This window comes from Myodes glareolus, chromosome 27 (assembly GCF_982192425.1).
Source record: "Myodes glareolus chromosome 27, mMyoGla1.1, whole genome shotgun sequence".
Taxonomy (NCBI): domain Eukaryota; kingdom Metazoa; phylum Chordata; class Mammalia; order Rodentia; family Cricetidae; genus Myodes; species Myodes glareolus.
Genome location: NC_142052.1, coordinates 43221773 through 43247237, shown reverse-complemented (window position 1 = coordinate 43247237; position 25465 = coordinate 43221773). Strand labels below are relative to the sequence as shown.

At 48.1% G+C, this 25465-nt stretch overlaps 1 protein-coding gene across 1 annotated transcript in view; it reads right to left on the bottom strand.

Moving 5' to 3' along the window:
• Nucleotides 1–25465, bottom strand: part of LOC125396733 (aldehyde oxidase 2) — a 97285-nt gene that overhangs the window by 40626 nt on the left and 31194 nt on the right. Inside the window, exons 13-23 of the mRNA XM_087902250.1 lie at nt 22279–22388; nt 19591–19775; nt 18308–18494; nt 16407–16499; nt 14798–14967; nt 13792–13906; nt 12273–12395; nt 5925–6021; nt 5398–5522; nt 3431–3564; nt 494–581 (exon numbers count right to left, since the gene is read on the bottom strand). Of these exons, the coding sequence (XP_087758376.1) occupies nt 494–581; nt 3431–3564; nt 5398–5522; nt 5925–6021; nt 12273–12395; nt 13792–13906; nt 14798–14967; nt 16407–16499; nt 18308–18494; nt 19591–19775; nt 22279–22388 (1427 nt within the window). The remainder of the gene's footprint in view (nt 1–493; nt 582–3430; nt 3565–5397; nt 5523–5924; nt 6022–12272; nt 12396–13791; nt 13907–14797; nt 14968–16406; nt 16500–18307; nt 18495–19590; nt 19776–22278; nt 22389–25465) is intronic.

Sequence of the window (25465 nt, the reverse complement as noted above, 5' to 3'; positions counted from 1 at the left end):
ATTAGTCCTGTACCACCTGGTTTAGATATATTTCTTGATTTGCACTTCAATTTATTTACCAAGGTGGGCTTCTTGACAAACCTAGGCCTCACAGAGCTGACTAGGCTAGTTAGCCAACTTGCCTCAGGGATCCCGTCTCCTCCTCCTGGGCACTGCTGCAGGCAGGAAACCCCACTCTCTCAAGCTTTTATGTGGGTCTTGGGGATCCCGTTTCCAGTCCTCAGGTTTGCACAGCGAATGCTCTCTCTACTGAACCATGGCCCCAGTCCCTCAAACAGAGTCTTTTAGCCATTATTTAAGATTTTATTTTCATCATTATATTTTTTTACACCTATACATTAAAAATGCCATGGCTATCCAAAACATGTACCGTCTTCATTTGCTATTTTAGATCGCGATTGCTTTTAGAATTCGCAAAATCAAAATGACAGAAAAGGGACAGAGTCGCGCACACAAAATGAGGCATTTTCGTAATTTCATGGGTGGTACTCACTTTATATTTCCCAAATAACGGATGCCTTCCCCCAGTTATTAGCATGTCATCTTCTCGATCCAGAACAAGACGAATGGGATGGCCAGTTCTGCAGACGACAGGTGTGCATTCTTCGTCCCTCCACGCATCTGTCTATTCGGCTACCCACCTTCCCATCTGTTCATTCAGCTCCTTATTTTCCTAGCTACCCACATCTGTGTACAACATGTGAAACCCACTAACCCGCCGTCCACCCTCCCATCCATTTGCACCACTTATTTAATTCTCATCCATCCATCCACCCATTCATCCATCCATCTGCCCACCGCCCATCTGTCTGTCTGTCTGTCCGTCCATCCATCCATCCATTCATCCATCCATCTATCCATCCATCCATCCATCATCATCTACCCATCCACCCACCCACCCACCCATCCATCCACCCACCCACCCTGCCATCCATCCATCCATCCATCCACCCACCCACCCTCCAATCCATCCATCCATCCATCCATCCACCCACCCTCCAATTCATCCATCCACCCACCCACCCGCCCACCTATCATCCACCCATCCATCCACCCATCCATCCACCCACCCTCCAATTCATCCATCCACCCACCCACCCGCCCACCTATCATCCACCCATCCATCCACCCATCCATCCACCCACCCTCCAATCCATCCATCCACCCACCCACCCGCCCACCTATCATCCACCCATCCATCCACCCATCCATCCACCCACCCTCCAATCCATCCATCCACCCACCCACCCGCCCACCTATCCATCCACCCATCCATCCACCCATCCATCCATCCACCCTCCCATCCATCCATCCATCCATCCATCCATCCATCCATCCACTCATCCATCCATCCATCCATCCATCCATCCATCCATCCATCCATCCATTCATCCATCCATTCATCCAACCATCCATCCATCCATCCATCCATCCATCCATCCATCCATCCAACCATCCATCCATCCATCCAACCATCCATCCACCCACCCACTCATCCATCCATCCGTCCGTCCGTTCGTCCATCCATCCAATCCATCCATCCACCCGCCCACCCATCCATCCATCCATCCATTCATCCATCCATTCAACCATCCAGCCACCCACCCACCCATCCATCCATCCATCCACCCATCTATCCACCCATCCATCCATCCATCCATCCATCCATCCATCCATCCATCCATCCATCCCAAATGTCTCTACTAATCTGCACAAAGTCTTCTAGGCAAGGTAGATATGAATTAGCGCCCGAGTAATTATGACTGTCTTTGTGCTTTGCAACTCAGGGTTTGAAGGTATGCCTTCAAGGGATTGATGTCCCAGGACTGCTAAGTTCTGTTCCTAGGGCTTCAAATTTGACTTTCACTCAGATCCAGATACTTTGCATATGTCTGCTGCTACTAGTTACAAAGGGGAAAGTATCAATGGGTAAATGCAATGTTAAGGTCGAAAAATAGAAAAACACCGGTTACATATACAGTTAGTTCTCTGCAAATTCTGTTTCAGAAGGCCTGGGATCTGGCAGAATTTCTTTCTTTAAAAAAATTATTTTTTTTTAAAATGTGTTCCTGAGTCAGGAATTTCTATGACCGCAGGGGACTCCTGCTCTCAGGAGATCTGGAAGACTGTTCTCAGGTTACTTAATGCATGACTGCTGTGTGCTAAGGCAGGATGCATCTTGAGGCATTGGTCCCACACAGGGCTGCACAGTGGGGTCAGGGGGTGAGTTTGGAATATACTGATGTCGGGGCTCATAGTGGCTAGGCGCAGCACTGGGATTTAGATGCTCTACTTAGCCGCTGTGTGTGTGGCCACACGTGAAAGGCAGAAGGCACAGGTCTGTTGTGAGTGTGCAAGAGCCACTGTGACAGAGGACAGGAGAGGAGGTGAGATCTCAGCCTGCTTCTCTCTACCCCACAGTGGGGATGCAGACACAGGTCCCGTGTGCAGTGCTTTGCTGTGAGCTATACAGAGGCTGTCAAGGGAAGCAGGGCATTGAGGCTTTGTAGATTGATTGGAACTCAGACAAAGTAGTGAAAGCATCTCCTTCCCCTCCCCTTTCTTCTCCCTCCTGCTCCTTACCCAACCCCTACTCCTTCTCCTCTCCTTCCCTTCCCCTTTCTTCTCTTCTCCTTCCCCTCCCCTTTCTTCTCCTTCCTGCTCCTTACCCCACCCCTACTCCTTCTCCTCTCCTTCCCTTCCCCTTTCTTCTCTTCTCCTTCCCCTCCCCTTTCTTCTCCCTCCTGCTCCTTACCCCACCCCTACTCCTTCTCTTCTCCTTCCCCTCCTCTAATTCTTCTCCTCTCCTCTCCTTCCCTTTCCCTTTCTTCTCTCTCCTTCTCCCTCCCTTCTTCCCCCTCCTGTTCCTTCTTCTCTTTGTTCTCAAACACTGACAACGCACCCAGTCAAAGACAATGAACAAGGACCTGAACCTTCACTGCTAGCTAAACTTAAATGCTGAGCCATGGATAGCAAAAATGTGAATCCTCCCTGAGATCAGCCCGAAGCCCACCTGTCCACTGAGAGAGTATGCGTGGAGCTGGTGCAGGGTGAAAAGCCTTTTGTCCTCACTCCACCCTACTCTGGGCTGGAAGCAGCAAAGAGAGTTAGGGGGCCATGATGAACTGGGGAAGGGCATCACGCCCCACATCTAAGCGATTCATCTTTCCCCAAATTCTCAGGAATTGACCCTGCAGTTCTGGAAGAAGTCGATCAACTACCCCACCTTTCTGCCTTCCTCAAAGTCATGCATTCAGTAGACTTTTGCAAAGCCAAAGAAGGTAGCTGGGCAGGTGTGCAATATTTATGTATTGTCAGGAAACAGACGGGGGCCTGCATCGCTTAGGGACCAACGGCTCCGCCTGCGGCAGGAGTTGATTTCCTCTAAACTCAGCCCCTCCCACACTTCCGGCTCCTCAGGTAGACTTACTTGACAGCCCCCACCGCAGCAATTGCCCCGAACACAGCTGGTCTCCCCACTTTTCCTCCAAAACCTCCGCCCACGCGTTTCACGTGGCAGGTGATCTTGTTGCTGGGGATGTTTAAGGTAGACGACACTGTTTTCTGTGAGAGACAAGGAGGTTTAGAGAAAAATAACGGCAAAGTGTTCCGGTTTTTGAACTAGAGCTACGTGGCAGCAGCCAATCACATCTGCTACAGTAGGGGAGCGGAGACGACAGAATCCGCTCATTTCTTCCCTTTTCCTTCCTTCTTTTCTTTCTTTCTTTCTTTCTTTCTTTCTTTCTTTCTTTCTTTCTTTCTTTCTTTCTTCCTTCCTTCCTTCCTTCCTTCCTTCCTTCCTTCCTCCCTCCCTCCCTCCCTCCCTCTCTCTCTTTCCTTCCTTCCTTCCTTCCTTCCTTTCCCTCTCTCCCCCTCTTTCTCCCTGCCCCTCCCCCGTCCTTCCTTCCTTTCCTTCCTTTCTTTCTTTCTCCTTCCCCTTCAGTGATTTTTGTTTTGCTTTGTTTTGTTTTCTAGACAGGGTTTCTCTGTAGCTTTGGAGCCTGTCCTGGAACTAGCTCTTGTAGACCAGGCTGGCCTCGAACTCACAGAGATCCGCCTGCCTCTGCCTCCTGAGTGCTGGGATTAAAGGAGTGTGTCACTACCACCCGGCGATTTTTTTTTTAAAGACAGGTTTCTCTGTGTTTCCCTGGCCGTCCTGGGAACTCCCTCTGTAGACCAGGCTGGCCTTGAACTCAGAGATCCACCAAGGTGAGTGCCACCACCACTCCCATCTCTGGGCCAAACAACTCTTTGAGTAGATACCGTATTAACTAGAAAGAAAACCATCAAATCCTGGGTTCTTATTGGAAGCTGCACGTCTGGTCAAATGTCTGGGCCTGAGGATCCAAAAAGGCAAAAACAGTAGACTCCAGACATCCTACTAAAGAGGGTGGTGAGTTTGTGACTGAAGCTTAGAGCATTTTCCATCTGGGAAGGAAAATGTGGTCTAACGTGATCTCTTGACTCTAGAAATTGTCTACAATGGTTGTTTTGGATAACAAAATGGAGCATAGGAAAAATTTAGTGACGTCACCCAATCAGGGTGACGTCTAAATCTAACGCAAATAAATTTAGGGTTTTAATTTGAGGTGATCACACTCGAACTGGGCATGAACTTGCCTAGTATTCATGAAGACCTGGGCCTGATCCCCAGCCCTGTACAAATCTTGTACAATCCTGAATGTCTGTCATTGTAATGCTTGGGATCGGAGGGGCAGCATATTTGAAAGTTTAAGATCAACCTTGATTGCTTAGTGAGTTCAAGGACATCCTGAAATACAGGAGATGCTTTTTTCATAAGAATTATGTCTCCAGGACGTGACAAAGCTGTTGTAGTCAAGAATACTGTGGTTATGAGTTACCAGTACAAGCCAATCACAATTCCAACATAGACTGGCGAGGGGATCATGAGACCCCACCTCTAGCTGACATTGCTGGAAGAGAGTCATGAGAGAGAGAGAGAGAGAGAGAGAGAGAGAGAGAGAGAAAGAGAGAGCATGGACTTAGAAGGGGGGATGTGATGGAGGTCTGAGGTAAGTTGGAGGGGAGTGGGGGACGAAGCAATCAAAATAGGTTGTATGTATGCATGAAATTCGCTGTCCTGGAACTCGCTCTGTAGACCAAGCTGGCCTCGAACTCACAGAGATGCGCCTGTCTCTGCCTCCCAACTGCTGGGATTAAAGGCGTGCGCCACCACCTCTCGGCCTCAGGATCATTCTTTTTATTGTTGATGAGAACAGGAAAAATTTAAAACGGCTTCGGGGTCTTAGCTGCACCACAGATATCCAACGTTTAGATTCTAAGTTTCTGTTAGTGCAATGGCGGCCACCTTCGCTATGGAGATTGACTGCCACGGTGGTGGTAGGCAGGCGCTGGTGGGGTACCTCAGGAGCTTACCTGCACGTGGGCTGGATCCTGGGTGGACACGTACACGTCCAGTTCCTGGTCTTCTGTCTTCGGGATAACGAGCGCTCTCTGGGTTTCCATGTAGAAGTGTTCTTGCCCTCCAACATGGACCTCTCCTGGGAAGGGTGGGGACATGCCTGGAGGTGCGTGCTAGTTGGAAGCTGCCATCATGGGGCCTCATGGCATCACGGAAGTGGAATGTGAACCGCCCGCCTGCAGCGTTACCCACTGAGGAACCTTTACCTCATGACAATCAAGGGGATCTGTCTCATCGCTCTGCCCTTGACGAATCAAACTAAGGAATTTTCTCCTACTTAGTCTGTTACTGGTTTCTCACCTCCAGAGACAGCATGGATACACCGGGGCACGGATGCACGGGGGTTCTGAGAAGGAGTCTAAGTTTGGGGAAGCTCCGGGACTTCTGGGGGCAAGCCTCCCAAGGAGCAATCATATGCGCTTGATGGCTGGTTCCGAATGGAATCAAGGAATGACCTAGGAATGTTTACCGGACTGTTTACCTTCAACTATCTGATCCACGTTTTCAAACGCTTCCTCGATGTTCCCTTGTTCGAGCTTCTTTTCAGGGCACAGGAACGAATTGTGTTTTATGGCATCCTACGTAAAAGGACGAAAACACGAAGCCAGTCATCCTTTTATTTTTGCTGCTGGCTGCTAATACACTCCCCGTATTGTTGTCTTGTGGGACAAAGCAAAGGTGCCAAAGCATTGAAGAGCTCCAGAGTAGACAAGATATCGGAAGGAATGTCTTCCACATGTGCAGAAATCAGCCCAGAAGGAAGAAGAAAGCATCAAGAAGGAAGCGTGTTCAGAACTGAGGTCTAGACTCAGAGGGGTGGTTCGGGATGGCAGATGCAGTGTGAGGTGCCAGAAAGGGAGGCTTTGAGCTCCCCTTTTCCACTTCTCCCAGAGATACTTAGGTAGCTATGTGCAGGAGCCTCTTCTTCACTCAGGATTTTGAGAAGGCTGAGGCGCTCTGATAGGGGTAGGACAGTCACATTGTCATCCCTTTGGGTATGTGACATATTTCAACAGGGCCTTTCTAGACCTTTGTCTTTCTTCTAGACCTTTTTCTCAGAACAAAACAAAATAAAACAAAGGACTCAAGAAATCATACTGGCCAGGTGGTAGTGGCACATGCCTTTAATCCCAGCACTCAGGAGGCAGAGGCAGGCGGATCTCCGTGAGTTCAAGGTCAGCCTGGTCTACATAGTTCCAGGACAGTTGGAACTACATAGCTATATATACCCTGTCTCAAAACACAACAAAACAAAACGCAAAAACTAAACAAAGGACTCAAGAGTAGTGGCTGGAGAGATGGCTCAGCAGTTAAGAGCACTGACTGCTCTTCTGGATCTGGTTTTAATTTCCAGTACCTACATGGTGGCTCACAACCATTCAGTTCCATTTCCTACCCTCTTCTCAACTTGAGTTCAGGTCCCAGCAACCACATGGTGGTCCACAGCCATTTATAATAAGATCTGGTGCCCTCTTCTGGCCTGCAAGAAGAGCACTGTATACATAATAAATCTTAAAAAAAAGAAGAAGAAGAATAGAAAAAGACTCAAGAAGTAAATAACACAGAGGTTCCAGGAAGTCCCTGAAACTGACCAGCTTCTCTGAGCCATCACCCATGCTAGGGAGGACTTTCTGTGGGGCAGCTGCCTTTGAGTCATTCCTGGTGCTCCTACAAGCCAACCCTCATGTGCCAGCAACCCCTATAAATCCATTGCTTTAAGAGTTGGACTTCAGGGCTGGACAGATGGCTCAGTGGTTAAGAGCACCGGCTACTATTCCAAAGGTCCTGAGTTTAATTTCCAGCAACCCACATGGTGGCTCACAGCCATCTGTAATGAGATCTGGTGCCCTCTACTAGCCTGCAGGTATACATGCAGGCAGAACACAGTGTACATAATAAATAAATCAAAAAAAAAGAAAAGAGCTGGACTTCGGGGATATCATTACTTCAGCCTGTCGTTGTTGGGCCCCTGTCTGGCACGAGTAGATGCCTGTTCACATTTCCCCAGAAATAATGTCACACCCAACAGAAACACTACACAATAGCAGTATATATGCATATATAGTTGCATTACTTCTATTATAACCTTTATTTTTAAGATGAAGAAATGGGGCTTAGAGAGGAGAAAATAACCCTCAAAGTCAGGCTGCAAATATGGGAGACAGGTAACAGGCAAGCCCAGGTTAGTCTCTAGAAACATCTTGCTTACAGTTGGGGAGTGACCCACTGACAGCACTGGCCTGGTGTACACAAGGCCCAGTGCTCTGCAAACAAGAAGACATCTTTCCTAAGGACCGTTACCTGACTTCTTAAAGCAGTGGAAAATAAACACCACACTTGAGCGTTTTACTTTTTTTTTTTTTGGTTTTGTTTTTTTCAAGACAGGGTTCTCTGTGTAGCCTTGGCTGTCCTGGAACTCACTCTGTGGACCAGGTTTGCCTCAAACCCACAGAGATCCACCTGCTTCTGCCTCCCAAGTGCTGGGATTAAAGTGTGCCACCATGGCCTGCCAATTTAATTAAATTAACAGTTTGTCTTAGTTAGGGTTACTATTGCTGTGACGAGACACCATGACCAAAAGTAAGTTGGGGGAAGAAAGGGTTTATCTGGGTCCTACTTCCACATGGCTGTTCATCCTCACAGGAACTCACACAGGTGGGAACTGGAGGCAGGGGCTGTGCAGAGGCCATGGAAGGGTGTTGCTTACTGGCTTGCTCCCCATGGCTTACTCAGCCTGCCTTCTTATGGAGCCCAGGACCACAAGCCCAGGGATGGATGGCACCACCCACAATGGGCTGGGCTCTCCTACATCAATCACTAATTAAGAAAATGCCTTACAGGCTCACTTGCATTCTGATTTATGGGGGCATCTTATCTATCTATCTATCTATCTATCTATCTATCTATCTATCTATCTATCTATCTATCTATCTACCATCTATCTTATCTATCTATCTATCTATCTATCTATCTATCTATCATCTATCAATCATCTATCTATCTATCTACCTATCTATCATATATCAATTATCTATCTCTCTATCTATCATCTATCTATCTATCTATATACCATCTATCTTATCTATCTATCTATCTATCTATCTATCTATCTATCTATCTATCATCTATCAATCATCTATCTAATCTATCTACCTATCTATCATATATCAATTATCTATCTCTCTATCTATCATCTATCTGTCTATCTATCTATCTACCATCTATCTTATCTATCTATCTATCATCTATCAATCTATCAATCATCTATCTAATCTATCTACCTATCTATCATATATCAATTATCTATCTCTCTATCATCTATCTATCTATCTATCTATCTATCTATCTATCTACCTACCTACCTATCATCTAACCTATCTTCTGTCTGTCTGTCTGTCTGTCTATCTATCCATTCCACACCCTGGCCACAGTTTCCCCTCCCTCCTCTCTCTCCTAGTCCCTTCCTCCCACTCCCTCTGCTCCCATCTCCCCAATTCACTCCTCTATTTCTGCCCAGTAAAGACAGGTGGAGGCATCTCTTAATTAAGGCTCTCTCCTCTCCAACAGCTCTGGCTTGTATCAAGCTGACATAAAAGTATCCAGCACACACTCTGACCTCAATAAGTTACAGTGGCAATCACAGAAGTATGTCTACTGCCATGACATTAGTGTGTCAAAAGACACTGGACCCTCTGATGAGATGCGCTATCTGGAGTGAGCACTGTGAGCCAGAGACTGCTTTGTTATTTATTCATCAACGCATTTACTGCTATGAGGACTTGAAAAGGTGCATCTCATTACTCTCCTTTTACAGGTGAGAAAACTGTGGTACACACATGTAAGTTTCTTGCCTAAGATCACACATGTGGAAAAGGGGAGCAGCCATAATTCAGATCTGTCAGCTTGGATCTAGGACCTCTATGCTACACTCTCTCTCTTATAAATATATTTATATAGTTTTTTTTAAGACAGGGTTTCTCTGTGTAGCCTTGGAGGCTGACCTGAAACTCTCTCTCTAGACCAGGCTGGTCTCAGACTCACAGAGATCCACCTACCTCTGCCTCCCGAGTGCAGGGATTAAAGGCGTGCGCCACCACCGCCCAGCTATATTTATATAAATTTTAATGATGTGTATCTTGTATATACCACACTATAATATGCAACACATATTTATATCAGTATTCATGTAAATAGGTTAATGCATAGCTGAAGACTTACTATTGGCATACATGACTTTTATATCCTGTGTTTGGTCATAAAAAATTTTTCTGCTCACTCTAGACACTCTTATTCTGAGGAACCTTTAGATATCTAAATAGTTTGAGTCCTGGGATAGGTGATGGTGTATCCTCTGGATGCCAATTACCCATTTAGGAAAGTAGAGTTCAAATGAAAATAAAGCACCACCAACAAACCCACGTCAGGATTCTAGTGTAAGCCAAGGCAGGAGAGCGAGCCAAGAAAGCTTGCATTCCTGTCAAACTTGTCAAGTGGGAACTGAAGCAGAGGTGGCCTGGTGCGGAAAGACTAAGAACCATGGTTTCTTAAGTCTGTACATTGAAAAGCTGGTACCACTTAGTTACCTTTAAGGCTGTTCCCAAGGTTCCCCGGGGCCTGTGGACGCCAACTGTGCTATATGGCAAGCTCAGAAATGAGCTGTTTTGCCTCATCCTGAATCCTCTGAATCTGGCTGTTGCCGAGTTAGAGGCTGCAAGTTCAAGTTGCTATAGTTTGGGTCTGTGCAGCGTCAGAGGCTCAGCCCCCAGCTTGGCACTTCCTCCTTAGCTTGGTCCCAACATGAGAATGGTGGAATCCTGGACAAATGAGGTCACCTGGGAGGCTTTGGAGCCTGTTCTGGAACTCGCTCTGTAGACCAGGCTGGCCTCGAACTCACAGAGACCCGCCTGCCTCTGCCTTCCGGGTGCTGGGATTAAAGGCGTGCGCCACCACTGCCCAGCTGATCTCTCTCTTTTCTCCCTTTCTAGTCCCAGAAAGGAGGTGAGTGCTTTTGTTCACCTATGTGTGTCCGTTACAATGTATTGCCCGGCAAAGCATGAATTAAAACTTGTAAAAGCTGTGAGCCCAAAGAGCCTGTCCATCTTTACAAGGTGTTTACCGTTTGTTAAGGCAATGGCACAGCTAACACATCAGTGCACACTTGGGTTTTCTATAGTCTTGCTCCACTATTTTCTTCAGAAATGTAACTTGAATCCTATCCCCGAGAACCAGGAATTAGAGCAGAAATTTCTAAAGAATTCTATCCTGACATTCTCATCACATTTATTATTGATTATAATAAATTACTGATCCTAATAATTTATTATTGTTCCCAACATCCACTCTCATCACCCTCCTCCAGGCACAGGGTCCCACGTCTTTGGAATTGACAAAGCCACCTGGAATTGATTGTGCTTCCTAGCGCTCTTTCTCAGCCTTAGGTATGACAGATGCTGGACTTTTAGCCAATGAAACAGAAAGACGTGTGCAATGGACAGACACACCTCCCTGTAAGGACCGGGAAATGATCTTTTTTTAATTTTATTTTTACTTTTTAGTTTTTGGAAACTGTCTCTCTTTGTAGCCCTGGCTCTTCTGGAACTTGCTATGTAGACTGGGCTGATGTCTAGCTCACAGAGAGATCTGCCTACCTTTGCTGTCCAAATGCTGGGATCAAAGACATTTGCTCCCATGCCCTGTCTGGGAAATGTTCTTCAAGGCATTAGGGGCACCCTGTTCTCATTCCTTTTACTGCCTGGAGCGTAGATTTAACGGCCGAAGCCTCAGTAGCTGTTTTAGAAAAACCTGTGGCTTGCAGGATGGAAACCAAGTGTTACAGAGAGGCCGGGTAGAAGAGTCTGAATCCTGACACACAGCTCACAAGCTTTGACTTGGGTCCCATCCTAACTCCCAGGGCCACAGACTCGAGAGGTGGGGCTTTTGGGAGTGATTAGGTCATGGGGGACTTTGCTCTCATGGACGGGTTATTGTAATAACCATAGCTTTGTTATGAAAGTAAGTTTCTCTCTCGTTCTTACTCTCTTTCCCTCCCACTTTCCTGAAATCATGCAGGCTTAGATGCAAGTCTTCCGTTCGGGGTCTTCTCAGACACCAGCATCACGACAAAATAAATCCCCGTTTCTTATACATTACCCAGTCTTGGGGATTCTGTATATCGGCACAGAACATACTGTATGAAGTATACAAGCAGACTATCATCCCATATAAGCCTTGCACTGATACGTCTAGTCTTTTGTCTTTCGTCAGGAGGCAAACACTCAGCTTTCTTCTTACATTTTGTTGCCTGGGTGTGATTCGTCTGGCTCAGCAGGCTGCACAGCCAGACTCACAGGACCACACAGCCAGAATCACAGGACCACACAGCCAGACTCACAGGCCTCTCCCACTAGGCCTGGTTACTTCTAGGCTTTTGAATGTGAGAGAGAAACTTCTATTCTGATTGCTATTTCCTGTGTTTTGGAGCCAAAGGTAATTTCATCTCATACAAGTAATGTCTTCCAGAGCAAAATGATTTTTCCAGAGCAAGTTTTTGACCTTACACTCTTTTTTTTAAAAAAAAGATTTATCTTTACCTTATGTGTATGAGTGTCTGCCTGTATATATGTCTATGTACTACATATGTGCTTGAAGTCTGCAGAGGCCAGAAGTCGGTGTCAGAACCCCTGGAGCTGGAGTTAGAAATGGTTGCGAGCCATCATGTGGGTGCTGGGGAGAGAATCTGGGTGCTCTTGCTCTTAACCACCGAACCATCTCTCCAGCCCAACTTTCCCATTCCAAAGGGAGACTGACCAGCCCCTCAATGGTGACCTACCTCAATGGTGAAAATCACAGGTTCCAGATCCTCGTAGGTGATTTTTATCTTCTCGGTTGCTCGTTTTGCCTGCACATCGGTCTCTGCAACCACGGCACAGATGATCTGGCCCACACAGAGCACCTGTAAAGTACGTCAGGAAGCAGAGAGAGGACAGGGAGACGGCTCAGTGTGCAATGGTGCTTGCCGTAGAGGCTTGGAGACACGAGTTCAATCCCTGGAGCCCATGTAAAGGTAGGTGGAGAGAGACACACCCCCATAAAGCTGTCCTCTGACCACCACATTGGCCGCCACGCCTCTCACACTCCACACCATGATCACGATAAAGGAACTAACTTAAATAATTTTAAAGTGAAGAGAACAGAAGCCAGACTCAACCTCACCAGGGTCTGGCATCTTCCATGTCCTTGTTGAATGGAAATAGCCACAGTGGAGTCATATGTACTTGGGTATAAATTTAATAATAATAATAAAAAGGAAGATTTTTTTGAGATTTATTTATTTTTATCTTATGTGTGTGGGTATTTTGCCTGCATGTCAATATCCCATGTATGTAGTACCCACAGAGGCCAGCAGAGGGCACTGGATACTGGGGAACAGTAGTTATAGATGGTTGTGAACTGCTTTGTGGGTGCCGGGAATCGAACTTAGGTCTTCTGGAAGAGCAGCTGGTGCTCTTAAGCACTGAGCCATCTCTCCAGCCCCATGTTTAGACAGTTTTATTATGGGAGCCCCAATAGACTAATAAATGACAGTCAACCTCTTCTGGTGGATTAAAAAACAAAACAAAACACCAAAAAAACAAAAAACAACCCAACCAAACAAAACAGAAGGCCCCACTGATCTTCACAACGGGAGGAGAAAGTGTGTGGAATTCACTGAGATGTGAGAGAAGGCAGAACTCAGTGAGAGTCTTCATAGTCAACCTCTGTGCTAGGTACCTGGGTATTCACTTGTCTAACTCCTGTGCTACGGTGAAGCACGCTATGATCATTCCTCCTTTGAACATGGTGGTCCCTAAGGATACACAGAAGTTGGAAATGCTGGAACAGAAGCCGAGGCGCTCTGGCTCTAAGTCGGGGGGGGGGTTCAGTAAATGATTGTCGAATTGGAATTACAAGGCCAGCGACAGCCAAGACAACTTAATAGAAACTGAGTGAAGGAGAATAAGACCTGGTTAGAGTTCCATATAAATAAGAGGGTGTGGCTCTGGTTCCCTCTCCTCCTTTCTAGATCTTTCTAGAGCATTCTATCCTGACAGGATCAACTCCTTATCAAGTAAAGAAACCCCAAAGCACATAGTGGCTAAATCAGATTTACGATGCATTTTTGTTTAATATGTTATTTCCTAACTTCCGAAAGGCAAGGTTGATAAAGGCATCGAGGTAGAGAGGAGCCAGGGCCCTGGTACTTCTGCATCTCAGTAGTAGAAAAAGCCGGGAGACAAGGGCAGTTGACTGCCAGGAGTCCTGGGGTGACAATTTGCACGGGTGTCTGGGGAAACGTGTCCCACTCCTACCTCATCTACAGCCAATAACTTGTCATCGTCGGCACCGTTGGCACCCGGAATGTCCTCTGCTGTTATCACATCAACCACGCCAGGTAGGGCAAAGGCCTCAGATGAGTCGATGGAGCTGAAGATAAGGAGATGATTAAGAAGGAGACATCAGCAAACTTTGAGGGGCCTCCAAGCCAAAGGAAGGCATAGAGTATTGTTGAAAATGAAAACATGGAACAATGTATCGAGCCTGAGCAACCAGCGTGGACCAGTCATGAAGTAGAATCTAGTATCGTTGACAATAAAAGCATGGAACAATGTATCGAGCCTGAGCAACCAGCGTGGACCAGTCATGAAGTAGAATCTAGTATCGTTGACAATAAAAACATGGAACAATGTATCTAGCCTGAGCAACCAGCATGGACCGTCATGGAGTAGAATCTGGGAGACCTGCTGCAGGGCCAGGAGGTAACACTTAGCTGCCGAAGAGGGGTGTGGAGACAAGACTTTGGAAGCGTGGGGCAGAATTTGTTTCCTATTCAATCATGAAGTTGGTGTTTCAGCATTACCAGAGTGGCTCTGAGCCATGCATGGGGCTGCCAGGCATGAGGTTTTATGACTTAGAAGGCAAACAAAAGAACCATAACTTTTTGGGGTGTGTGTGTGTGTGTGTGTGTGTGTGTGTGTGTGTGTGTGTGTGTGTGACAGTCTCATGTAGTCCTGGGGTTGGACTTAGCTATGTAAGTGAGGAGGATCTTGAACTCCTGATCCTCTTGCCTCTACCTGCTGGGATTACAGGGTTTACAGCTGCACTGGCTTTATATGGTGCTGGGACCGAACCCCAGGCTTTGCACATTATGTCTGCAGCCCCCTGTACTCCCCCATCACCCCCACGGTCATTTCTAGATATGCTCTCTTCCTCCTGTGGGGCTCTCTGGGTCAGGGCATTCACTGCAGAAGAGGGCACAGTTGAGGCGACCCCCAGGTAGACCTTTAAAAGCATCTTGAAAAGTCTTCCTTTACTTACATGATTCTTGCATGAGCCCTGGTACTGGTCACCAAAGCCATGAAAAGTTCCTCATCCACTCTGGGGATGTCGTCACAAAATGTGGCTTCCCCTGTGGCATGTTTAAGACCGGACAGATGCATGATGGGACGGCCAACTGGATCTTGGAGAGGCTGGCGGGGGTCCACTCTCTACAGAGCAAGACAGAGTTAGACCAGGAACCTTTTTAGCTCAGGTGGCCTGGGTGGCTTAGGGTGGAGTCACAGGACAGTTCCCTTGGACAAATGGAGGAGCCGGTGATGACGGTGATAACGAGCATCCTGGTCACGTCGTGATGTCATTTCAGTTGTGTGGCAACCCCTCTGAAATCGGTGAATGGGCCCTCCGCTTCCTCTGTCTGTGGTAGCCCCGAATCCCTTCCCTCTACTTGACAGTTTCGGCCTTTTGGGAGTGGTGATTCATGGGGCCTCTGGCAGAGGGTGGGAACGGGAAAGGAATTCTCCAGACCCAGACCGATGTCGAAAGAGTTTGTTCTGGAGCTTGTCTCTGAGGCTGCACTGGTGTGTGTGTGTGTGCGTGCGTGTGTGTGTGTGTGTGTGTGTGTGTTAGGTCTCAAACTCAGGACAAATGGCTAACTGAGGAGCCTATATTATGTAGCAGGCTCTGGCCTCCAGGTTCCCTCAATCCCTACTCACAAGTCATCCCAGCAGGCACCTCCCTGCCCCCAACTCCTCCAGCCCCTGAGCTTCATGTCCCTCCCCCAACTTCTCTGATTCCTATGTAAACCTCAGCCCTCCACTTCTCTCTGAGTACTCCCCCCTCCACTCCCATAGCCTGGTTCAGTTTGGATGTTTCCAGATGTCTCTGGCTGAGGTCTCCCTCATAGCTACAGTGAACCTTCTCCTCAACCACATTTTTGAGTGTCTTGACTTTATTTACTTTTTTTCATTCAGTGGGGTGTGTGTGTGTGTGTGTGTGTGTGTGTGTGTGTGTGTGCGCGTAGGGTGGGGAGGGCTATGTACCAGCAAGAACAGCTCATTTCTAAGCTGTCCTCCTTCCAGAAGGGCGAACTTAGACACTCACAGGTCTCTTATTTACTGACTCGAGATTAAACATTTGCAATTCCGGCTAGAGATGGAGCTCCTGGGCTCTGGTAGGCACTAAACAAAGTCCAGCAGAATAACTCTTTAAAGAGATGATGAGGGGCTGGAGAGATGGCTCAGTGGTTAAGAGCACTGACTGCTCTTCCAGAGGACCCGGGTTCAATTCCCAGCACCGACATGGCAGCTCACAACTGTCTGAAGATCCAGTTCCAGGGGATCTGACACTTCACACCAATGCACATAAAATAAAGTTAAATAAACCATACAAAAAAAACTCCAGACATTAGCAGATGTCCTATGGGAGTCAACATTAGTTTCACTGTTTTTTTTTTTTAAAAAAATAAAAAATAAAGAGATGATGACTGCCCACGAATCCCTCTGGTGGCGCCTTGTGCTCCTCCAGCGCCAGGTTCAGAGGCGCCTGACTAGGAACACCTAGAGAGAACTGAAAACCCTCCCTGTGAATAGCGATTTCTTACCATCTTATCTCTCTCGGTGTGGGTTTCAGTGAACTCAAAGGCACTGACCTGGTATGTTTGGACTCCCTGGGGTAGTGTGACCTGGAAATCTTCCAGAGCACTCAGGAACCGGTCTGCAATCACTGGAGAACGCTGGCTGTCCTGGAAAGACTCGGCACAGTGAGACACACTGGTCAGTCTGGATCGAGCTGGGTTTGGATTATGTGGGATGGCGCCTAATGTACCGAGGGGTGGCATAGTTACCCTTCACCCCCAGGGTTTCACGTTTTATGACCCTGATGCCCCCTCACCCCCTATCCAAGCCAGAGCTTGGATGACTGATTGGTTTGAATCTGATCTTCACGTCCCTGGACAGAAAGGGCTGCCAATGAGTTCAGAGGTGGTGTGTGTGTGTGTGTGTGTGTGTGTGTGTGTGTGTGTGTGTGTAAGGTCTACCAGTGAGTTAGAAGGTGGTGGTGGTGATGGTGTGTGTGTGTGTGTGTGTGTGTGTGTGTGTGTGTGTGTGTGTGTGTAGGCTGGATAAGCCATCCCAGAATAAGTTTGAAGCTATAGTTCACAAAATGAAAAAAAAATCTGAATGTTTTTGTTCCAGGATCTTTTTTTTTCTGAGGCGGGAAGACTGCTCTGGTACCCTGTCTGAGAAACAAAGTGCGGGTCTCCCTCTGAAATTCAGGGGCTGGGAATAGTGACCCTGGGGCGGGGGTGGCTGAGGAACAGAGTATAGGGAAGGGTGAGACCTGTGCTCGTGGTGGGGGAAGGGTTGGGACTGGGAGGACAAGGCAGGGAGAACAGGTGTGACAGTAAATATTGTAACTTCTTCTGGAAGGTTGTAACCAGAAAATCTAGAAAGCTGTCTAGGTATCTATCTATCTATCTATATCAGTTTTTGACATTTTGAAGCATAAAAATTTGACGTCACATTTCACCTTGATTGCGAAATTCTAGACGAAGCACATTGAAGCCTCAGGTCCACAAAGCAGACCAGTGTTTGTCCAGACGGGGCGGGGAGGAGGACACAGAGGGGGTGAGGGGGTTCTTTGGGGTGATGAAAACGTGCTCATTTCGTTAGCGTTGGTGTTGCCAAAGGTAGACATTTGCGTGCTAAGTTAAAACAGGTGGGTAACATTATAATTTATTGTCTCCTGTCTTACTATAAATTATGCCTCAATAAAGTTTATTTTAAGAGAAAAAAAATAAAAAGAGTGGAGACAGATACTATGTAGCGTTTCTGTGGGGGGGGCACAATAAACACTGAGAGCTGACGGTGGTTTATCAGTTCCGTTGGGGCCAGGCTGACAAAGGCTACCCCAGATCAAGGGCTTCTAGACAATGATAACAGGCTCCCCACAGGATAATTGGCACAAGCAGCCGCAAAGCTAGGAACTCCTGGCAGCAAGAAGCTGAGAGAAGCCAGTATTATGGTTTGAATTTCATGTCCCTGGATCGCTATGTTGAAATCCAAACCTCCAGAAACTCAGAGTGTGACCTCTCCAAACAGGGTGGGATATGACTATGGGGGTAAAGAATTAGAATTGGCTGCCATTATGACTGGCGTCCTCTTGGAAGGAGAAGTTTGGGCCTAAACACGCACACAGGGGCAGCTCTGTGTAAAGGTCACCGGCAAGCCAGCAGAAGCTAGGCCGTGCCACTAGAAGCCACGTGCAAGGTGCAGAATAGGGCCTCACAGCGCTCAGGAGGAAGCAACTCTGACGGTGCCTCTCTTTTCTAGTTTATTATTGAATGAGACAGGTCTCCCTCTGTAGCTCGGGCAAGCCTTGAACTCACTGCGACCTCCCTGACTCAGCCTCCTGTGCGCTGGGATCACAGGGGTGAGTCAGGAGACCTCACCCTGCCTCCCGATGGCACCTTGGGCGAGGCCTTCTGGCGGCAGAGCTGTGAGCCCATGACCATGCGAGAGGGCGGTTGTCACTGTCCCCCACCGCACTTACGGCCGACTCCGAGGACAGCTTTAGTTTTCTCCTCAGTCCCTGCAGAACCTCCAGGTAGAACTTGAAGAGGAAGCTGACCATCAGAGTCCTCTTGAACTCCACTTTGCCCCCTAGAGCTGAGCCCGGGAGGGAGACTTCTTCCAGAAGGTGCCTGCAAGCCTCATCTAGCAGGAGCGCATTCCAGTGCCTGGTACCGTGGGAGCCGAGAAGGACCGATTAAAGGGCAGTCTAATTGCACCGAAACGGACATTTTAGAGTCCCCAGGATTTCTCTTAGAAATCGTGTTAACAAAGTCTTTGGAAAAATTAAAGCCCGGGAATCTGCTCCAAGCGGCACGAGAAGCGTAGCTGGGTGAGAAAAGAACCTTCCCCACTACAAGCGTATTCTAGAATCAGAATATTCTAGAACAGAATAGGCGCTACTTGGAGAGCGCCCGCTGAGTGTTCATTTGCAGGTGGAAAGGGGCCCCGTATGAGAAAAACATCACCTGCAGGTTGGACTCAGGCCTGGGCCATTTTTGTGTCTCTCACCAAAAAAGTGGCTTAATTGGAGCCAAATAACGTGGGATTAATTGCTGTGGAATAATCCTCTTGTTACACTGCAAAGATTTGTCACTTGAATTGGTTTAATAAAACCCTGATCGGCCAGTAGCCAGGCAGGCAGATCAAATTTAGAATGATGGAAAGGGTGAAGTCTGGGTCTCCAGCCAGACGCAGAGGGAACAAGAGATGAACGTGCCATGGTAATAAAGGTACTGCCATGTGGTTGAGTGTAAATAAGGAATATGAGTTAATTTAAAAGTAAGAGCTAGCTAGGCAGTGGTGGCTCACACCTTTAATCCCAGCACTCAAGGCAGAGGCAAGTGGATCTTTGTGAGTTCAAGGCCAGCCTGGACTATAGGAGCTAGTTCCAGGACAGGCTCCAAAGCTACAGAGAAACCCTGTCTCGAAAAAAACAACAAAAACAAACAAACAAACAAAAAACCCAAAAAGTAAGAGCTAGTTAGTAATAAACCTGAGCTATTGGCCAAGTATTTATAATTTATATAAACCTCTGGGTCAATTATTTGGGAAATAGCTGCCAGGTATTTGGGAACAGGTGGGCAGGAGAGAAACATCCAATCACAATTAATTCAACAAAATTAAAGAAGGAACAAGCAGTGATTTTTTTCCCCCAACAAGTTTGAGTTTCCATCATTCCAGGGCTTTATCAACAACTGTCAGGGTCAGTTTTGCTTTTCCCATCATCAAGGCTCCCTCTAAAGCACAGCGCTCATCACTGACCTGCCGAGGAGCTGCTGGCAGGATCGGTGTGCACTGACGGTGGCGGGCCCCACTCCGCCGAAGGCGATGCTCAGGTCCTCGATGGTGTCTGTGCCCTCACTGAACAGGACTCTCATGCCAGCATTCACGTCGGGCAAAGCGTTGTGATGGCATTGGGCCTGCCGGAAGGCAGACACAAACTCCCACTGCGGAGACAGAAGCCATTCAGGCGTATCGGATATGTCAGAATAAAGAGTTGGGTTCCCTCTTGGTGCCTCTAACTAATTAATCACTTAGATGGATGTAATGGGACACAGAGGGCAGTTGGCTAAATGGGAGACGCTTGGGCTGCCTTCTTGCAGAGTGAGAATGATGTTTTTAAAAAAGATTCATTTATTTATAGTTTTATTTTTGTATATGAGCCTGTGTGAGTTATTTGTTCTGCATGTGTCTAGGAACCCTTGGAGGCCAGAGGAGGACATGCAAGGTCTCAGAGCTGGAGTTACAGACAGCTATGTGCCCTGTGTAGGTGCTGGGAACAGAACCCAGGTCCTCTGTAAATGCAGTAAGTGTTCTTAACTGAGCACTATCTCCAGATACCCTTAAAAAGAAAAAGTTGGAGCCGGGTGTGGTGGCACATGCCTTTAATCCCATCACTTGGGAAGCATAGGCAGGTGGATCTCAGTGAGTTCAAAGTCAGCCTGGTCTGCAGAGTGAGTTCCAGGATAGCCAAGACCACACACAAAAAATTCCTGTCTTGAAAAAAAAAAGTTGGCCGGGCAGTGGTGGTGCACGCCTTTAATCCCAGGACTCGGGAGGCAGAGGCAGGCAGATCTCTGTGAGTTCGAGGCCAGCCTGGTCTACAAGAGCTAGTTCCAGAACAGGCACCAAAAACTACAGAGAAATCCTGTCTTGAAAATCAAGAAAAAAAAGTTGTTGGGGCTGGAGAGGAGGGTCAGCAATTAAGAGCACTTGCTGCTCTCCCAGAGGACCTGGGTTTGGTTCCCAGCACCCACACGACAGCTCACAACAGTGTGTAATGCCACTTCCAGAGGATCTGACACCTTTTTCCATTCTCTTAGGGCACCAAACACTCACATGGTGAATGTACCTAAATGCAGGAGACACACACCCATAAAATAAATAAATCTATAAGATAAAAAAATTTATTTTGTTTATGTGTATGAGTGTCTGCATATATGCATTGCGCTTGGAAGCCAGAAGAGGATGCTGAATCTCTTGGACCTGGAACTATAGATGATTGTGAGCTGACGTATGTGTGTGTGTGTGTGTGTGTGTGTGTGTGTGTTTGTGTGTTATGGGATCTGAGCCCAGGTCCTCTGGAGGAACAGCAAACAGCAGCTGCCGAGCCGTTTTCTATCCCCAATAGTGATAATGGCGTCCTTCTAAAAGTCCATGCTGGTGGCCACTGATATCTCCAAGGACCATGGTCTAGTGGAGGCCACCAGAGCTCTGTTGAGGAAACTGTGGAAGCCACCGAGAGGCCTTGTTGTTGGTGTTCTCCAGTCTTTGGGTTCTTTGTCTCAGAGAGGATGGAGGAAACTTCTGCAGACAGAAACTTTTCGGCTCAAACCCTGCTTCATTTCCTTATTGAAATGATCACTTCCCCAGTTGGCAAAAGCTGCCTCCAAGCTCCTCACGCTCAATGTTTCATTTTTCTTTTTGACAGAACACCTTATGTATTATTTGTTTGTCTTTATGTGCACGGGTGGTTTGCCACAGGGATGTCTGTGTGTCATGTGTGTGCCAGGTTCCCACAAAGGCGAGGAAAGGCCATCAGATCCCCTGGAACTAGAGTTACAGGTGGTTGTGAGAATCCATGTGGGTGCTAGGAATTGAACCTCAGTCCTCTGCAAGAGCAGCAAGTGCTCTCAGCTGCTGAGCCTTCTCTCTAGCCCAACGCTATACCAGTTTTCTAGCTTCTGCCTTTGCACTTTTGGATGGGAAGGCATGTCAAAGTTTCTGTTCCGAAGGGAGGGCCTACCAAAGATCATCCGTAACTGGGACGTAACTTAAAATTTCATTATGACCTGCCACTGCTTTGTGTGTGCACGTGTGCATGTGTATGCATGAGTGTGCATATGTTTGCGCACTCGTATGTGTGCGTGTGTGTATGCGTGTGTGTGCATGTGTGTGCGTGCGTGTGTGCATGCATGTGTGTGTGTGTGCATGTGTGCGTGTGTGTGTGTGCATGTGTGTGGTTTTAGCACTTCTCTGGAGTCAAGCACAGCTTTGGAGAAAAGCCTAAGGAACAGAGTGAGGGCATTAGGCCACCTCCACAGTTGGCCGGGTGGCCAAAGAAACCCAGTATGTTGGGTCAGGGAACATCTGGGGGCCACGAGTCTCTGTAGAGCTGTTGGGGTTGGCAGGAATTCGGGGGTGGGAAAGCCAAGCTAGGACTCCAGCTTCCTGTGTGTCAGGTGGAGAAGCTCCATCTTCAGCCTTTGCCCGTGGGGAGCATGACCACAGGCCTTCTGCCGGTCACACCCCACAGCTGCAGCCACCACCAAAACCCACGCCCTGGAGCTACTTGTTCAGGACAGCCCCAGAGGCTTGTGGCTGAACCAGTTTGCGGAGGGTCAGGAAACAGTTTCGGGGACACCATTGCTTTCCTTTCACCTGTCTTCAGACGTTAGGGGTGACTGGACTCCAGTCTGACCGGGAGAAACAAACCAGCCAGTTTCCTACCTTTCGAGAGTGAGGGATGTACACAGAAGCCAAAATCTCCTCTGGTTTCAGGTCCGCACTCGCCGACCCAGCAAGAAAAGATCCATCGAGGGGAATCTGCCGCGCACCTTCTGTGGAAAGAAACGGCATTTCTGCGGTCACGAGGAAAGCAAGCTGGATCTGTGCTTTCGGGGGCTGGCTGCCAGTGGAGATGTGTGCCCTCTGCTCTGAGTGACAGACGCAGAGGTCTGAGTCTGTGACTCTGCCAAGGCATCCCCTTTTCCTCCACGGTGCATGGCACTTGCATCAACGCTCCATGCCGTGCCTGCCACCCCTGTGGGTTTTCATCCTTCAGCCGAGGTTCGCTAGCTAAGCGAACCGTGAGCGGAAGGTCAAGGCTGCGGTGTGACTTAAGCTAGCACTGGATTTACTTTTGCTGCTAGCAGAGTTCAGATCACGCTCGCCGCAGTTTTGTGTTCCCGACACAGACACACCTTTAAAGTAAACAGCTTGTCAAATCTGCCCTGGGCTCAGCTCGTCACCCTTTGGGACCACAGCACTGTCCTCTCTGGCTTTAACCTATGGATTGCATGTTTTAGGGTATAGGATGTGCTCTGAAGAGATCAAACTATAGCTGAGGGATGACTTGAGTTCTATTTCCACCCTGCATCTCCCCCCGCCGCCCCCGCCACCTCTGCACAACTGGCACTGTGTTGGTTGGAGCGCCAGTACTGTCGTAACTGGGTGGAAAACCCTGTTGATCACTGTCCACTTGTCTCGCTGCTATGCCAGTGAGTTGAGACCCCTGGAGTGACGGAGGTCTGCGATAACTCTGGCAGAGTTGGGAGAGCAGAAACTGTTAACCAACAGTTAACTACAAACATCCAGTAGAACGAGAGCAGAAGGCCCTGGGCAGAGACCTCACCAAGCTGGTGTCCCCAGAGTCTCGTCTTTTTGACCGTTTTGTGGGTTAAACTGGGGTCATCCCAAACTACAGGCCCAGCGACCTCAGAGGAAAGCCTGGATGAGCCAGCATCCTTAACCTTCTGTGCCCTCCCTCCTAACAGTCTTCAAGTGAAGGCCATTGGCCGGCTTCTTGTCCCCTAAGTCTTTCCCCACCCCCTCTGAACTCCTAGCTGTGAGTGACAGCATCAAACATGCAGGGAGCCCGGAACTCCACAGCTGCAGAGGTGTATCTGCTGCTTCTGCATCCCTGCACCTGGGAGGTAGCAGTGAGCCAGATCTCCTGAGGGGTAGGAGGGACAGAGGTGAAGCATTGGATGAGTGGTCAGGTAGTCCAGAGGGAAGAGGAGGGGTATGTTAGAGCTGGGAGCCCCGGAGATAGGACAGGTGACCAGGGGAGATTGGGAATGGAAACCAGACGGACAGAAGTTCCCCATCTGCTAAGGTTTGAGTGCTCGCTCAGGGCCAGGAAGACGGCTTAGTGGGAAAAGGCACTTGCAGCGGAGCCTGATAACTGGGATTTAGTCCCTCGGACACCGCTGGTGGAAGGAAAGAACCGGCTCTGGTAGGTTGTCCATTTGTGCATGGCAAACAATAAAGACACAGCACGTAAAACGTCTTATTTAGTTAATGGAATTTAGCAGCCACTGTAACAATATTCAGAGCTAGCTGGGTGCGCTGTGGTAGAACCCTTGCCTAACATGCACAGGTCCTGGCCTGAGATGGATCCCTGGTCTGAGACCGTCAGAGCAGAGATTGGCGCTATAACAAAGGAGAGCTTTGGCTCCCCTTCATCCTTTCTTGCATTTCTGCCTTCTGTTACAAAATGACAGGATAAGGCTGTCGCTATATTATATCATGTGACATTGGAGTTTCTAGCCTACAAAGCCACGAGAAAAGAAATGTTGATCAACCACCCACCTTCGGTTTTAGTATCACAGACCCGCTAAGCTGGCGCCCCATCATTTTCTGGACAAATGGCAGGGGCAGCTTGGCAAGCGCTTAAACAGCTTGGGGATGAAGGGTGTGAAGTGCCCGACAGCCTGGCAAATGTTCAGCCTCTTGCCACGGGGGTGTTAGAACTTGTGGGACAGACCAAAGCACCGTGAGGGCACAGAGGTCTGGGGGAACAGGGTAGGTGGGTTAGCAGGGAGCTACTGTAAGGAAAGGCTCCATTCGGTCAGTAGTTAAAATGAGTCACGGCTTTCGCTCCGCATGTGGGTACTTGGCTTTCTGTGTGTGTTTGAAGAAGAATGCTATAGAGGGTGGTGGGGGGTGTGTGGGCGCGCTCAGATTGGATGTAGATTGAAGGCAAGAGCCTTGCTCCCTTAGGCTATAGAAACACACCCTCTGCAACAGGCTGGGTCCCCCTTTAGTGTGTCCACCCTCGAGGCAGGGTTTCTCTACACAGTTCTTGGTACTCCCTATGTAGACTAGGCTGACCTAGAACTCACAGAGATCCTGCTGCCCCTGCCTGCTGAGTGCTGGGATTAAACGTGTGTGCCACCACGCTCAACCCCCACTCTCTTTTCAAAAAGATTTATTTTTTTAATTATATTTAGTTATGTACAGGTATCTATATGTGGTTATATTCATGTGAATGTTGGTGACCAGGGGTTCTGATTCTGGAGTTGGGGTTCCAGGCGGTTGTGAGCTGTCCAACATGGGTGCTGGGAAGCAAACTCAGGCCCTTCGCCACAGCAGGGCATGCTCTTAACTGTGGAGCCATATTTTCCGATCACATCCTCTTTTCTTTAGAAGATTGGTTTTTATTTTTAAAAATTATATATAACATCTCTGTGGGTCTGTGCTGTGAGTGCTGGTCTCCACAGAAGCTAGAGATGTTGAGTCTCCCAGGGACCAGAGTTGTAGGTAGTTATGATCCACCTAGTGCGGGTGCTAGGAACCGAGCTCTGGCCCTCAGACGGTCCTAACCTCTGAGCCATCTCGCCAGAACTCTGAAACTCTATACTCAAGTCAGCTCTTGTTTGTCACCCCTGGTCAAGCAAGAACACAGAACTAACACATGAACTTTGAGCATATGGTCATGCATGCGTGTGTGTTCAACAGGGAGCACCTCTGCCTGTTGTTACAATGTATTTTCTTCATGGCAGGAACTCCCCACTGTGAACTGGGAGTCTATGCTCCAGGCTACTACTCAATGAAATTCTTTAAGAAAATGTAAAAGTGTAGCCAGGCGGTGGTGGCACACGCCTTTAATCCCAGCACTCGGGAGGCAGAGGCA